Here is a 15,895-nt window from a genome sequence, read left to right on the forward strand (position 1 = left end):
TTAAAAAAAAAAAAAAGAAAAAGAAAAAGCTAACAGCTAAAATACCAATCCTATGTTACGATACCGTGGAAGTTTGCATCAAATAATCATAGTCATCCCTATCATCTGCTAGCACATCCTCAGTAAGCCGTGCAGAGTGACTCGTGCTGTAATCTGGCTTTGTCCTCCTGAGCATAAATCTGTAATAAAATAAGTAAAATCAAAATCTATATGAAAAGCTCAATATATCAATATATATACACAAAGGAATTTTACATTGATATATTATCCCTAAATACATGATATTTATTATGCTAGCCCTAAATACATAGTATTTATTACATTATTAATACAAAACACTAGTTAGTTTATTACTTCCGTGTAGATTAAAACAAAATAAATTATTCAGAAAAGAGAAAGAGACAAGCTCATTTTTAAAAGCACTTAAATGAATACTGAGCTTAAACTATATATTCAAAAGTTACTTGGAAACTAAACTCACATAACTTAAAAAATTATCAGGCTGTTAAACACCTATGTCACTCTGGAATAACGTGGAACCTTAAATGACCTTCACGCATTTAAAAATACCATCCTTATGCCCTGATTTATTCTGCAATTGAAATATTTAACAAACCAAGTTTGATAAAGAAGAGCAGAAAAGGAATGGAAAGCTGCAGTAATATTGTCTGGGTAATGGCCCAGTGTTTGCATCTCCACAGCATCAAGTTAGGTGTTCTGCTCCTGATTCCATAAGAAAAATTAGGGAGAATGAACGTGTCAACTAGAGAATATTCTTCTGATTAGTTGGTTCATTGAGTGAGATAAGAAGCTAATATACATTTCTTTATAAAGATTATCTAACACCTTCAGCTTTTTGGAAGCTATGTGAAAAAACGTTCCGTGTCACTTTGAAGACCTCCTAGTTCTGTCAGAATGGATCTCCATGGTTTTAGAGTGCACTTCACATGATGATCACAAAAGCCTTCACAATAAACCAAATGATAGGTTTCTAATAGCTTGAAAAATGTTTTCAGTTTTCTGCTTAATTTTAATCTATACATTGCATATGATGTAATTTAATCACATGAAGGTTAACTCTCCTGCCTACTGTGTTATACCCAAATTTAGGGCAGAATTAGGGAAAAATATTTGCAGACCTGACTGGCATTTTCCTCTACTATTCAAGAAACAGGAAAAAAAAAGAAAAAAAGAAAAAAAAGAAGAAAAAAAAAGGCAAGCCAAATGTGCTACTAACCTTTGTTTAAGACGTGAAGGCTTTTCTTGAACATAATCTTTATGGTTGTTTAACTCTGGTTTTGTGGCATCTTTTTCTCTTTCTGTCCGGTCAGGAACTAGATGACCATGAGCAGTTTTCATTAGAACCTCAAAATCAGAATCAGCATCATAATCCTCCAAGTCATTCTTCGGGCCAAAAAGACCAGAGCCTGGTAACCCTCCTGCAGCTGATCTGGAGAACACCTCAGCACATTCAATGGGCATGCTTAAGCGAAAAAACATGATGTCTGTTTTACTGTTCTGTGAACCAAAGGACTTCTGTGTGACCTTCAGGCAGGGGCAGCTGTCTATGGTGCCATCAATTCTCATCACCTATCAAATGTAAAGATGTAGTTGTTTTGAAGCTGATGCTTTTCCCCCCTTGTAAATAATCAGCTTATGTTTCTAGAATAAGCATCCATGACTTGCAAAACTTGCAACAGTATGCTGTCAACGGTCATATGTATTGTAATCATCTGCTGCCATTTTAAGGGGAAATAAATACTATGAGGAGCGGAGGGTTTCGTTCTTCCGTTGTTAAATAAAAAAAAAACACTCGCAAAGGAATGACCTTTCTCATCATCACTTTGCAACCTAAATCCAACCCTGTGCAAAACAACACAAACCAACTAATATAAATCATACACGTACATATGCAAGAATACAAATTATTACTTAAATACTACAGTGCGATACACATCAGCTGAAAAAGAATTCTTATTTCATCAATTTCAGAAGGATTTCATGGTAGACTTACAAGGCACGAATTCAGTTCCATCAAGATGCATAACTGATTGGGACATAAGTGTTGACACAATTGGCTAATAAATATTTATTAAAATCAAAACCAATTAGTTATGGAAAAATCACTTCACAAAGTGTGTACACCAGAACACATGGTATCTGTTATGCAGAAATGCCCAATTTCTGGAAGTTGTTTACAAACATAGTTCTCACTGCACAAGGAGCTCTTAATGAGGACATCTTGTAGAATTTGTCTCCGAGAATCTCATGTTTACACACATGACAGATTTCATGGATGAAGAAATACTATCAAGCAAATAATTACATTATTTGCAACTCCACTGAATGTAAGAAATTTGTAACAGGTGCAAGGTTCATCCAGAATTGGGTCAACATATCATATTAAAAATCTTGCCTAGAAGTGCAAAAGTAGAAACGTAATTCAAACATATTCATGGAAGAAGTGTCTAGAAACATTTTAATAGGATCACAAACCTCAACATGTTCATGATTTTGCGGCACTGGTAGAAACTGAGGGAGCCTTTTACTCAGCCAAATGGTGATGTCTCTGTTTGTATTAACAGCAAAGGGTTCATACCCTTCCTGTAAGCCACAGATAGTGAAATATTTTAGAGTGCTGACATCTTTTCCAAAGTTCATTCTTCCCACTTGAGATGGGCCCATGCTGCACACAGGTAGAAATCCTTAAAACAAGATGAAAGAACACGTGGGTATCATGAACATCAGAGAACTGCTCTCTTCCACAACTCAATTAAAAATCATTTGGAAAAAACAATTTACAAAAAATCAAAAAACCAAACAGTATAAATGCAAGCAGTCATTGACAGCACATCCCCTCTTGCATGTCACCAAGTACTGTATCTCAAATATCATTCTGAAAAATAAAAGCTCTCTAATAGCCATGGACCTCTTCATGCAACACTCAATTTACTTCACAGAAATCTAAGAGTACTTCAAGGAGTCTGACAACCAGCTCTTGGTTAATCTCTCTGCTGAGCTGCTAGAGTGTTGCCAATTTTACTCCAAGTCTTACTACTTTTGATATTCCTTCTAAAATTCCATTAGTCATGGTATTTTGAGAGAACCTCAAAAATTACTTTAAAAGTAATATAGTGCTTGTCCATGCAGCTATAGTAGTGAAAAAATTACAAATATGCACCAACTGCATGCTGTAGATTAAAAAAAAATATAATAATTTAAAAAATTCATAACACCGTGGCTCTGGATAATGAGAATTGACAATATGATACTGTAGCTTCATGAAACTTAGGTAGTTTGGTTTTGGTTTTCAGCTGGGTTTTTTGTTTTTACTTTTGAATCAGCTTCACATTTGTATGCATCTGCTTTCTTACTGTTTCACTAGCACAGGGAACTCACTTATGACACCTTTGCACTTTTAAAATAACCATTTGGGTTTTTTTTTTTTTCCCTCAGGCTTAGCATCACAGGCTAAAAATCTAAGAAAATTTCTTATTTCTTCTGTTCCTTTTCATCCTGATTTTGACTTTCCACAGCTACAAACCGCTTTGTAGATTCATTTGACCTAGCTATTAACAAAATGTTTTCTTTTGTATCAACAAGAAACATGAAGCTCTGTTCAATGATTCTGGTTCAAGTGAATGTACCAGGTATTGAAGGCTATAAGGACAAAATACAACTAGTTCCTCACTTTTCTTTAGGCTGCTCAGATAAAAAAAGGGCAGAATATCTGTTCATGATATGTTCTTTAGAAACAAAAGCAAACTCCAGAGCACCATCTACAAAAATGACTGCTCACCAGATAAAAGATCAGCCTTCAGTACCACCTTTTGAAGATTTTATTACAGATACACAAGACTGGTTATCATGTGTATGTGTATTAGGCCCAATAAATTTAAGGATATACACTATTAGTCATAAGTTCAAGTCCAGATTTTTATGTTCACAACAAGGCTCTTAAATCACAAGGCATCAACTTCTCAGATAACATAGATGATTTAGACAACATGATTTATGTCCATTCTGCTAGTGCAAATCCAATGACAGACAATAATAAAGAGTATTTTCCAGCACTAAATGAAACAAAATTGTATTATACAACACATAAGTAGGAAAGTTACATTTGCATATATACATATATGCTGTGGTAAAGCCCAGCAGCTCTAGTAGGGAGAATTTACTAGGCTCCCTGTTGAGTTAAAGGAATCCATAAGCTGTTACAAAAGTTTTTAAGCAAAGCCAAAAATCAAAACTCTATTTTCAATAACCTTACAAATCTCAGCTCATCACTCAAGAACAGTAACAACCTTCTATGGACATCAAGTTGTTTGAGAATGGGTTTTCACAGAAACAGTTGTGACAGCATGAATCCTCACAATAGTAACCAAAAATGACATAAGATTTGCTATAAACCACATAGGTATATGCAGCCTAAAGCATGTGCTTTGTCTGTCTGAATCACCTCACCATTTAACTTCCAATTCTTATTGATGTAAAATATTTTCAGATGTTTCCAGGATGTATGGCACCTACATTTAGAATTTTATGTAGAGTTTTACTTTCCACATCTCAAAAAGGATATAATAGATCTGAAAATGGCCAACACAAATGAAACTGCTTTCTTATCAGCAACAATTAAAGAAATTAGGATACTTCAGCCTCAAAAAAGTAAAAGATTAAAGGGGTATGATACATATGCCCATTATGAGTGGCATAGAGAAGGTGAACAGTAAATGATTTTTCAATGTCTTTCATAACAAAAATTACGATCAAAGAAACTGTTTGGTAGCAAGCTTCAAAACAAAGGGAGGAACTTCCTTATACACCTCACAGGAATGCTGTGGGATTCTCTGTCACATAGCATCATGGATGCTGAAAGCTCACATTAATTCAAAAAGTGTTTAGAGACTTTCCTGTGGGAAAGAAAAAAAAAAAAACACCAACAAAACAAACCATCAGGGCTATTCAACACAAACATATCATGTTTGCCTCAGTAAGCTCCTGAACCAGAAATCACTGGAGGCTGGGTGACTGTATCACTATCTGCTTATGCTGTTCTGACATGTATCCACAGGCATTTGCTATCCACTGCTGTTGAAAACAAAATAGTGACCTAACTAGACTTTTGGTAAAAACACTGTTATATTTTCAGAGAAAACAGAGAGGAACAAAAGCTTTAAAAAAAAAAAAAAAAAAAAAAAGTGTTCAAAGAGAAGGAGGTGTAAACTGACCAGTTGTGAACGTGCCATATCTATATAGATAAGTCTATATTTATTTATTTTTATATTTTTATATATGAACAATTGTTTTATATTTCTGCACAGGTCAAATATTTCATGGAAGGAAGTAGCAAGCTCTATCTCCAGCACCTTGAGAATTAACACATAGCCAGTTCCTCTTTATTACAGCCCTCAAATCAAACAGGAAATAATCGTTTTACAAATCAAAAAAAATCAATAGCAGCTGATGTTATCAGCAGAATTCACTAAGCATACATTATAGAAAAAGCTGATTAGATAATTAGATGCAGTCCAAAATCCAAGAAAAGATGATCAACTCTATTCATGAAGACTGAGATGTATACCTGACACAAAACTAAATCAAACAGGAATATTTAAAATATGTAAAATATTTAAAATATTATTAATATTTACCCCTCCTAAATAAAATGCACATAAACTGTTAATTCTTCTACCTATGCTTTTTCCTGTGGGCTCAGGAAAAAAAGATCTCACAGATAGATTCATTCTTAGACATGAAGTAAATATTTTACGCACACATAAATAAAATGTAAATGAGTATTTGCAAGATTCCCTGAAAGAAAACAAAGAAACTCAGAACAAAATTCCTACACAGGTAAAACTCTCATTGATATTTTTACTCAATCTAGTATTTTGTGTCAACCCTGTAACTATAGCCAATATGGAATCAAGACGATAATCTCTCTCACCAATACAAATTTCACTGATGCCAGAACAGTACTGTACATGTAGCTAACTCCTGCAAGTAATCATAACTATACAGTAACTGTTGCTCTGTATGAATGGAATATAAATACCACTGCCAGTCCTAATCATGGAAGCACTACTTCCGTCTCCGGTGAAATTCTGCACTGATTTGCCAATAGTATAGTTGTCATTAAGGTGTTTCAGGGCTCTTCCATATCTGGTAAAGATATGGCATCTCATCTCATAGGGAGTGTGCTGGTAAGGCAGTTACATGTCTTACTATGGAATAAAAATTAACTTTCAGTACACTTCCTTAAATGGGTATCCAGCCATTTTAGATGTGATACTTCACAGATCCTGTGTAGCCCTTGCATGCTGGAGGCTACATGAAAAGATGATTTACCCATGACCTGGCTCAATCTCCAGGTGCATAACTGGGCTATGGAGCAAAACTTTTATTTTACTGCATGAAATAGCAAAACAAGTAGAAAGACTTTAACACTACCACTAGAAAAGTAACCCCCTAGCATTGTCTGTCACACGTGGCAAAAACATAGGACAGCAACACTTTCTATAACATTCTCTACTTTTGAGAGTACAAGATGAACCTCCTGACCGAATCTGTCACTCACTCACTACAAACAGTTCATGGTCACAGACATCATGAGTTGACAAAACAAAATTTGGTTTGCACAGTGTACTTGTTCGTATCTACAGTGTGAAATTTCTCTTACACAAATGCATAATAATATGCAATTATGTTTAACAATTTTATTACTGAGATGGTATCTCACAAACAAATTTGTCTGCCATAATCCCAAGGAGCTCCTCTTACACAATCTAAGACGCAGCACATGAGCCTTATTAGTAAGCTGGCAGAGTGCCATACTCCCTTTTCACTGTTCCTAAGTAAATTAAAACTACAGGACTGATTTATAGTCAGACTGCATCCTTCAAAGCAGGACACTGGGCTCTGATCAGAAATTCTATCTTTTTTCTAAAGCAAAAGGTCTCCTTCTGCAGCAGCACGTCATGCACATGACTCACTGATAGAAGCGACCTGCAGAAGGGTCTCAATGCTCTTAAGCAAGAGCCATTAACAAAACCAAACTAAAGCCAGTCTACAAAAAAATGAAAGCTGTATAAAAGTTATATTTAATTTGGGTATTTCATATGTGTGTTTGTATATACACACGCATACATAGAGATGCCCTCCCCCCCCCCCCCCCCCCCCCCCGATTTGTATATGAAATACCCATAATATTTACAAATATTGATCTGGAGTTGTTATTTCTGAGATCAATCAGCACATTGCTTTGAAAACAGAATAGGAGATCTTATTTCAAAGGCAAGCTCTTTTCTACAAACACGACACTAGAGGAACTTAATGTAAATTACAAGGATATTGTGAAAAATCTGAGAGGCTTGACACTGACATTAAGTCTTTGACATGGTTACCAAGGCCTTCAGGCTCCATGTCAAACCAGGAACTACTTCAGCAGTTTCAGACTCAGAGATCTGTTTAAATCTGAACCTGCAGATAGAAACAAGTACCATGAAAACTACACCACTGTGATTTCATCAACTTTGAAATCAAAATAGTGGTCAAACAGGCTACCGTCAGAATTTCATGGAATTCCAGTTTCTCAGAATCCCTCACTCCTCAGTGGGATTACACCATCTAATAATTGGAAAATCACTACAATTTAATGGCACCAGGATGACTTTATGCTTATACCACTAACAGTATGCCAATTCATGCATCCCTTTCCCTCAATCATGTTATCCACAGTTTCTAAGGAAATCTGAAGGCAGTAAAGTAAGAGATATGAGTCTATAAAATCAGTGGCAATTATCTCATTTTAAATGAAATCAGATTATTCCTAATTCCTATGGTATGGCAGAAGGAAAAAAAAAAATTTCAGCAGCCAAAGAACTGCTGAAAGTAAAATACTCTGAAATCCAGATGAAAGTGGTTAAAATTCAAGCAGGGAACTGCCTAATTAACAGCTATAAGAGTCATATTTCCCCTGGGAATAGGGATCAGTAACCCAAAAGTATCATTTGCAGCTTTTACTGTTCAAAAAAATTAACTTTCTCTCTCAGACACAGATATATTATTTAACAGATGTATAATACATATGACAGAATATACGTACCTACAACAAATGAAAGGGAAAGATTAAAGCTTAATGTAATTTTTTTTACGTTACCATAGTTCAGAAATTTTAGGCAGTTATCTGCATTAATGTAATTTCTTACCCTTTTATGTACCTATTCGCACACAAGTATGTAATTAAATTTACAAACAAAAATACTTTTGTGGTATAGTATCAATCTGGCACCTGACACAACCTCACAATCTTTGCTATCTTTTGCAATCTCATAAGCTACAGCTTCACGGTAAACTACAACTGGCTTGTGGACTCTGAAAGCTGCACCAAGAACACAACAACAACAGGCACAAAACTCAATCTGCTGGTTTAGAATTAAGTAAAAAATTTTGGAGGCTAACTTTGTACCAGCTGGCTTTATCCTGGATCATGTCCCTGCCCATGGCAGGGGCGTTGGACTAGATGATCTTCAAAGGTCCCTTCCAACCCAAACCATTCTATGATTCTGTTATATCATATGGTGACCTGCTGCAGTGCAGACGAAATGTTAAAGGTCATGAATTTGCAATCTCAGACACATCCTGCAAAACAGTGAAAAGGTCTGATCACAAGAGACGGCTGCAAAGTGCAGCACAGAAAAAGGCCTTGCCTCATCCTCACACCCAGCACGCCTCCTTTCCAAAGGCTTGATACTCATCAAATAGAGAAAAGGACAAGGATTAGTTCCCGGAGGGGGGGGGCAGAAAAACAAGAAGCACACCACATTAAAGGGAAGCCAGAGCAAAAATTGGGCAACAACAGCAAGTTAACAGCACAATGTATTACAGTACTTACCATCACCAACCTCAAAGTCCTTGAATGCAAGTTCTGAACCTGAGTCATCAAGCAGGATTTCACCATTTAAGGTGAACATCATAGTGTGCTCATTCATGTCAACCATACATCCAACAACATCTCCTGCCAACCAAGAGCGGCCAAAATGCTCATTACCTTGATGCCACCGCTGTGCCTGAAAAGGATTTAAAAGAATCTCAAAGAGTAGTAGTGACAATTTATGTGTTCCTCTCTCCCTTAGTGGTACAACTAACAATTAGCCCCCTCAATTAAGAAGGCACTAAAATTAACACTTTCACAGCATATCATTCCAAAACAATGCCTGTGAGTACTCCAAGTTGACTTTGAAAATGGAAATCCAGCAATTAACTTCCTGCAAGCACCCCTCACATCAGTATTGTAAAACGTTGCTAAGTGAGCTGACAGGGAAAATTGCTATTTCAACATTTGAGCAACAAGTAAGAGCATGGCTTATTTTTCTGCAGAAGCTCCATGAAAGATTTGTAATGAAAACAATACACTATCAATTACAATGTTAAATAGCTGCTTCACAAACTTTTTTTAAGCATTTGCTTTTATTTAATCTAGTAGCCTATAAATTCATTGTTTCCAAACAAACTTTATTCTTTCCTTAAGTATAATTCTAAAATGTTGTGTACAAAATAAATTAAACTTCCTGTCATACCAGATTTTGGAAGGAACAGAATTGTCTGTGGATGGGACAAGCACTCTGAGCTTCTGATAGATTCCAGAGTAGCTGAGGGCACGATTAATGATTCCTATGACTGACCTTCAACTCAAAAACTGCAAAGGTTTTGGATGGGGTCTTGGATTGGAATTCAAATAAATTAACATCTATTAAGAACTATTGTAACATGCATAAAACAAAGCAGTGTTAATAACAAATAGGTTCCCTATGTATATTTTCCATCACAAGTAGATTTTTATCCTCTGTATCCATCCTGAAAATCCTACAAAACAAATGAGCCTTTCTATGTAGCCTGAAGGTCAAAAGCTTTTCTCCAACCAAGAGGAGAATCAAAGACAACATCAAAATCAAAGACAACAAAATAGCTTTGTGGATTGAGACCTAAAGGTCAAAACCTAAGATTCAGAAGGCAAACTACTACACAGCTATTCTAGTAAAGACACAGGACTTGAATAGTTTACTTAAGCCAATCAGATATTTTACAAAAACAACTTTTCAGTTCTCTTTTTAAGGCATCTTCTCATGTAATACAAGACTGGGGAAAAAATTAAATTCCAACAACATGAATAAAATACAGCTTGAGAGCTTGATCTGACCAGGAACAGCCAGGAATACTGTTGATTTCTGTTACATATTGCAATACTAATAAAGGAAATTAATTCCAACATCAGATACAAGAAACATTTTGACATGAGTCATCAGTAGCCTTAATAGCAATTATAGTTTGGATAGCGGTTGCACTTGCCTTTATACTGAAAAAAAAGTTTTAATGAGTCTTTTAATCTATTCTGATGAAAATCAGTAACATATAAAATAGTTTGTTTTCCAATCTACTTTTACTAGTAGATTTCCATCTGCCGTTGTCTCATGCAGAGTTAAATTTGAGCAAAAATTACTGGTTCTGTCACACTTCATTTTCCCTAAACTGTAAGGATTTCCATGAAAACCTAGGTCTCTGTGTATTGGGTTTGCATGCCAAGGTTTTGGTAGCAGGGGGGCTACAGGGGTGGCTTCTGTGAGAAGCTGCTAGAAGCTTCCCCTATGTCCAATAAAGTTAATGCCAGTGGGTTCCAGGATGGACCCGCCGCTGGCCAAGGCCGAGCCCATCAGCAACAGTGGTAGCGCCTCTGGGATAACATATTTAAGAAAAGCAAAAGAAGTTACAGGGGAGTGGCAGTTGCAGCCAGAGAGAGCAGAGTGAGAAGATGTGAGAGGAACAACTCTGCAGACACCAAGGTCAGGGAAGAAGGAGGGGGAGGAGGTGCTCCAGGCACCGGAGCAGAGAGAGATTCCCCTGCAGCCCGTGGTGAAGACCATGGTGAGGCAGGCTGTCCCCCTGCAGCCCATGGAGGTCCACGGTGGAGCAGATATCCACCTGCAGTCCGTGGAGGACCCCACGCCGGAGCAGGCGGATGCCCAAAGGAGGCTGCGACCCCGTGGGAAGCCCGTGCTGGAGCAGGCTCCTGGCAGGACCTGTGGACCCGTGGAGAGAGGAGCCCACGCTGAAGCAGGTTTGCTGGCAGGACTTGTGACCCCGCAGGGGACCCACGCTGGAGCAGTCTGTTCCTGAAGGACTGCACCCTGTGGATGGGACCCATGCTAGAGCAGTTCATGAAGGACTGTAGCCCGCAGGAAGGACTCACGTTGGAGAAGTTCGTGAAGGACTGTCTCCCGTGGGAGGGACCCCACGCTGGAGCAGGGGAAGAGTGTGAGGAGTCCTCCCTCTGAGGAGGAAGGAGCAGCAGAAACAACGTGTGATGAACTGACCCAAACCCCCCTTCCCTGTCCCCCTGCGCCGCTTGGCGGGGGGAGGAGGTAGAGAAAATCAGGAGTAAAGTTAAGCCTGGGAGTTAAGAAGGGAGGGGTGGGGGGAAGGTGTTTTTAAGATTTGGTTTTATTTCTCATTATCCTGCTCTGATTTGACTAGTAATAAATTAAACTAATTTTTCCCCAAGTCAAGTCTGTTTTGCCCGTGACGGTAATTGGTGAGTGATCTCCCTGTCCTTATCTCGACCCACGAGCCTTTCGTTTTATTTTCTCTCCCCTGTCCAGTTGAGGAGGGGGAGTGATAGAGTGGCTTTGGTGGGCACCTGGCAGCCAGCCAGGGTCAACCCACCACACTCTGTAACTTTTACATTCCTGTAAAAAACTTGTATCAAAGTTTGCCTCAAACACTTACTGCTAATAATCTTAACCATATTTATTCCCTAATGGTACTTCTTATAGAGAGAACAACAGAGTAAAAATTAAAAGAAATGATTCATAGTTAATTACAGCTCTGCCAGCATTTTGAATTTGCATAAGTCACTTAGATTTTCAATGCTTTATATATACTGTACAAATACTGTGAAGCTGTGAAAAAAAATTATAGAAATGCCAAACCCTGTTAATTTTGCAGGTGACATTGATCCTCCTTATTCCACCTAGGTCCTCAAAGAGAGAGAGAAATAATTTCATAACACACAAATGAAAGAAGAGAAGGCAATTAAGTTGAGGCAATGACACATGGAATAAGATGCAAAATTAAAAGTTTTGCAATCACACATATTATTACAGATAAACATATACAAACCTTAAAGCCATCAAAAACAAAAGCTTCTTCATCTGAGCCAAGTTCCTGATCTGGCAGACAACCCGGCCTGGTCCAGCCAACTCTCATGTCTCCTGCAGTAACTGCCTCAAACTCAAAGTACCACTTCCCAGCCTTCACTGCGTAAGTCTTTTCTGTGCGGAAGATCCTGAATTTTTCCATTATCCCACTGCACATGTCCAGTCTCATCGCTGTAAGGTTTTAAAAATAAAAAAAGTAGTAAAGAAAAAAACCCAACACAAAGTACTGTATTCAACTACTGACAAAATGAAGGCAGTGAAAACAAAAGGCAAAGGAATCCCTTTGAGCATAGGCATGAAAAGAAGAAAGTGCCTGCGGAACAGCCTTATGAGGAAAGCGCCCTTGCCTGTTCTGGGGAATCAGCACACCTGAGTACTTCTCTGAAGAGACTCTACACTAATTCATCTAGCATGGGGCGGAGGGGGACAGGACGGGTAGGAGAACTTAGAAGTCTGAGTGCAGTTACAGGGCTATGATCCTCATTAGGATCACAGAAACATGGTGGGATAACTCACATGAATGGAGTATTACGACGGATGGATACAGGTGGTTTAGGAAGGACAGGCTGGGAAGGTTATGAGGAAGAGTTGCCCTTTATGTGAGAGAGCAGCTGGAATGCATGGAGAACTGCTTTGGAATGGTTCAGGAGCCAGTTCAGAACTTATGGGTCAAGATATGCAGGCAGACCAATATGGGTGCTGTAGTGGAGTACCCCAGGGGTACTGGGGTCTACAGGAGTATTGGAGCCAATGTTATTTAACACCTTCATTTATGACCTGGCTAACGGAACACAGTACACCCACAGCAAGTCTGCAGATGACACAAAACTGGAAAGAGCAGCTGATGCACCAGATGGTTGTGCTGCCATTCAGAGGGAGCTCAAAAGGCTGGAGAATTGAGCTGAGAGGAATCTCATGAAGTTCAACAAGGGGAAATGCAGTCCTGCACCTGGGGAGGAATAAACCCAGGCAACAGAATACACTGGGGGCTCAGCAGCTGGAAACTAGCTCGGCAGAGAAGGACCTGAGGGTCCTGGTAGACAAGTGAAACGTAAGCCAGTAATGTAGCCTCGCATCAAAGAATGACAGAAGTATCCTGGACTGCGTAAGGAATAGTCTTGCCAGCAGGTCTACGGGAGTGATCCTTCCCTCTACTTGGTACTAGTGAGGCCACATGTGGAGTGCTGGGTCCAGTTCTGGGCTCCCCAGTGCAAGAAAGACACCGATTTTCACTGGAACAAGTTCAGCACAGGGCCATAAAGATGAGTAAGGGGCTGGAGCATCTTTCTTATGAGCAGAGGCAGAGAGAGCTGAGACTGTACAGCCTGGAGAAAAGAAGGCTCAGGGGGGAATCTCATTTATAAGTATAAATACCTGGTGGCATGGAATGAGGAAGAGGGAGCCAGACTCTTCCCAGTGGTGCCCAGTGACTGAACAAGAGGCAATGGACACAAGTTAAAAAACATGAAATTCCATCTGAACACAAGAAAACATTTTTTACTGTGAGGGTGGTCGAACACCGGAACAGGTTGCCAGAGAAGTTGTGGAGACTCCATCCTTGGAGATAATCAAAACCCATCTGGACATGGCCCTGGACAACCTGCTTTAGCTGACCCTGCTTGACCAGATAATCTCAAGAGGTCCCTCCCAACCTCAACAATTCTGTGATTCTGTGAACTGGGCTCTCAGTTATTTTAAACAAAACAAAAACACCAAACATACAAACCCCAACAAAATGCAGACTAAATTAATCTTCCAACCACCATAAAAGACAAACGTTTGTCTTTGAGACAAGATTCCTCAACTGAGACGTCTTCTTTACTTAAAGACTGTGATCAATTCACCTAATCTTCTCATTTATATTCTAAAAGTCAGATGTCTTAAGTATGTCATTGTTACAAAAATCTATTACTATATTTTTTGTTATTATGATAAATAATAGAAGGAATGTTGCAATTTAGATGTTTTTGCAGAAACAATGGAAAATGGAGGGTAGGAATCATAAAAGGAAGTCTTGCATGAAGCTTTAACAACAACAAAAATCCTAAAGTAATTATACTCCTGCTTCAGGAAAAAATATATTAACTTCTGTCAAGATAAAGGGCAGCAAGTCTGGAAAGAATAAAGATGCCCTTAAGAAGGGTATAAAAGTAGTGTTAAAGGCAACTCCTATTCAAGGCAATGCAAGTTACTGTTCAAGAACAAAGGAAAACCTAGTCACAGTCAAGGCACTATTTAGAAAATATTACTTAGCTAGTGAAATAACAGAAATAACAAGATGCCAAGTTTGAATTGTGTTGACTATTCTCCTTTATTCTCTTTCAAACTGTTGAAGAGATAGTCAGATGACTACAAGATTTCAGAGTGCCTTAAAAACTGCCACTTCTCACTTCAAAGTTACTGTTTGTCAATTGTCAAGCTGAGATAAGAAAAAGAGATTGTTCATATTTCTTGTCTAGTGCAACAGAGTGTAAAATAACATTAACAGCTGTGGGAAAACAAAAGCTTTCACAGACACTGATTCATTTGGTTAAGTATCTGCAGCATGATCACACGTGCTTATCTTATCATAGCTTACTGTGCTTCATTCCAAAATTCTCTTAATGGCAAGTGATTCATAACAAGCTAGTTTAAGAGTGTTTAAGTTAAAATTCACTCTTTGTCAGGTAATTATCTTTTCTCAAAGACCAAAATGGCTACATGAAGAGTTTCAAAGGAGGCTAAAGTTAAACTTTGACACATTCAACTTATTCCTTCTAAATGTATTCACTTATTCTCTTATTCCATGAAAGAATAATGGCATAAAAAATACTGAAAAAATGTAACCTGGGTTGTTATTGGGCTGCTTCAGAGAAAGAGGAGAAAAGAAACCTCAAGGGAAGGGTAAAAATGTAAACATATTATTCCTTCTGCTCCATAACAGCAGTAGAAACAAGCTTAGTTTATGCCTCACATTTCTGCTTTATAACATTTGTGGAATGTATAAGCAAAGATTTTTAAAGGGAGAAAAAGTATGCTGGTACATGTACTGCTTTAAGACCTATAAATAAATCTATTTTCTCCTTTTTTCTTGACAACTAACAAACAATAAAGTTTTGGACTTGGATCTCTAAGCTCTGATCCAACTCTCCATCTATCCATCCCAGTTCTCCTGTGGGTTATCCCTCTCCTTTGCTCCCACTTCCACCCTTTTCCTGTGTTATCCCACCATGCATTCCAGATCAATTTGTTTCAATAGAAATGTACTTTCGTTTCCGTCATTCGCAAAAACACAAATCTTAGACTCACTTCTCCAATTTTCTTCTTTCCCTCACTGCACTGAACATACTTGTCCTGGTTTCAGCTGGGGTAGAGTTAATTTTCTTTTTAGTAAGAAAATGCTGTGTTTTGGATTTAGTGTGAGAATACTGTTGATAACACACTGATGTTTTAGTTGTTGCTAAGTAGCGCTTATCCTAAGTTAAGGATTTTTGAGTCTCCCATGCTCTGCCAGCAAGCAGGTGTGCAAAAAGCTGGGAGGGAGCAGAGCCGGGGCAGCTGACCTGAACTAGCCTAAGGGGTATTCCATACCATAGAACGTGATGCTCAGTATATAAACAGGGCGGAGTTGGCCGGGAGGGGCGGACCGCTGCTCGGGCATTGGTCAGCGGGTGGTGAGCAATTGCATTGTGCATCACTTG

General features: G+C 38.4%; 1 protein-coding gene across 1 annotated transcript in view; it reads right to left on the reverse strand.

Annotated features, from left to right (window-relative positions):
- The window catches only part of RYR2 (ryanodine receptor 2), a 341,359-nt gene that overhangs the window by 157,619 nt on the left and 167,845 nt on the right, over nucleotides 1-15,895 (reverse strand). The window contains exons 28-32 of the mRNA XM_050893208.1: nucleotides 12,178-12,386; nucleotides 8,897-9,071; nucleotides 2,497-2,705; nucleotides 1,238-1,590; nucleotides 65-179 (exon numbers count right to left, since the gene is read on the reverse strand). Coding sequence (XP_050749165.1) covers nucleotides 65-179; nucleotides 1,238-1,590; nucleotides 2,497-2,705; nucleotides 8,897-9,071; nucleotides 12,178-12,386 — 1,061 coding nt within the window. The remainder of the gene's footprint in view (nucleotides 1-64; nucleotides 180-1,237; nucleotides 1,591-2,496; nucleotides 2,706-8,896; nucleotides 9,072-12,177; nucleotides 12,387-15,895) is intronic.

This window comes from Gymnogyps californianus, chromosome 3 (genome assembly GCF_018139145.2).
Source record: "Gymnogyps californianus isolate 813 chromosome 3, ASM1813914v2, whole genome shotgun sequence".
Taxonomy (NCBI): domain Eukaryota; kingdom Metazoa; phylum Chordata; class Aves; order Accipitriformes; family Cathartidae; genus Gymnogyps; species Gymnogyps californianus.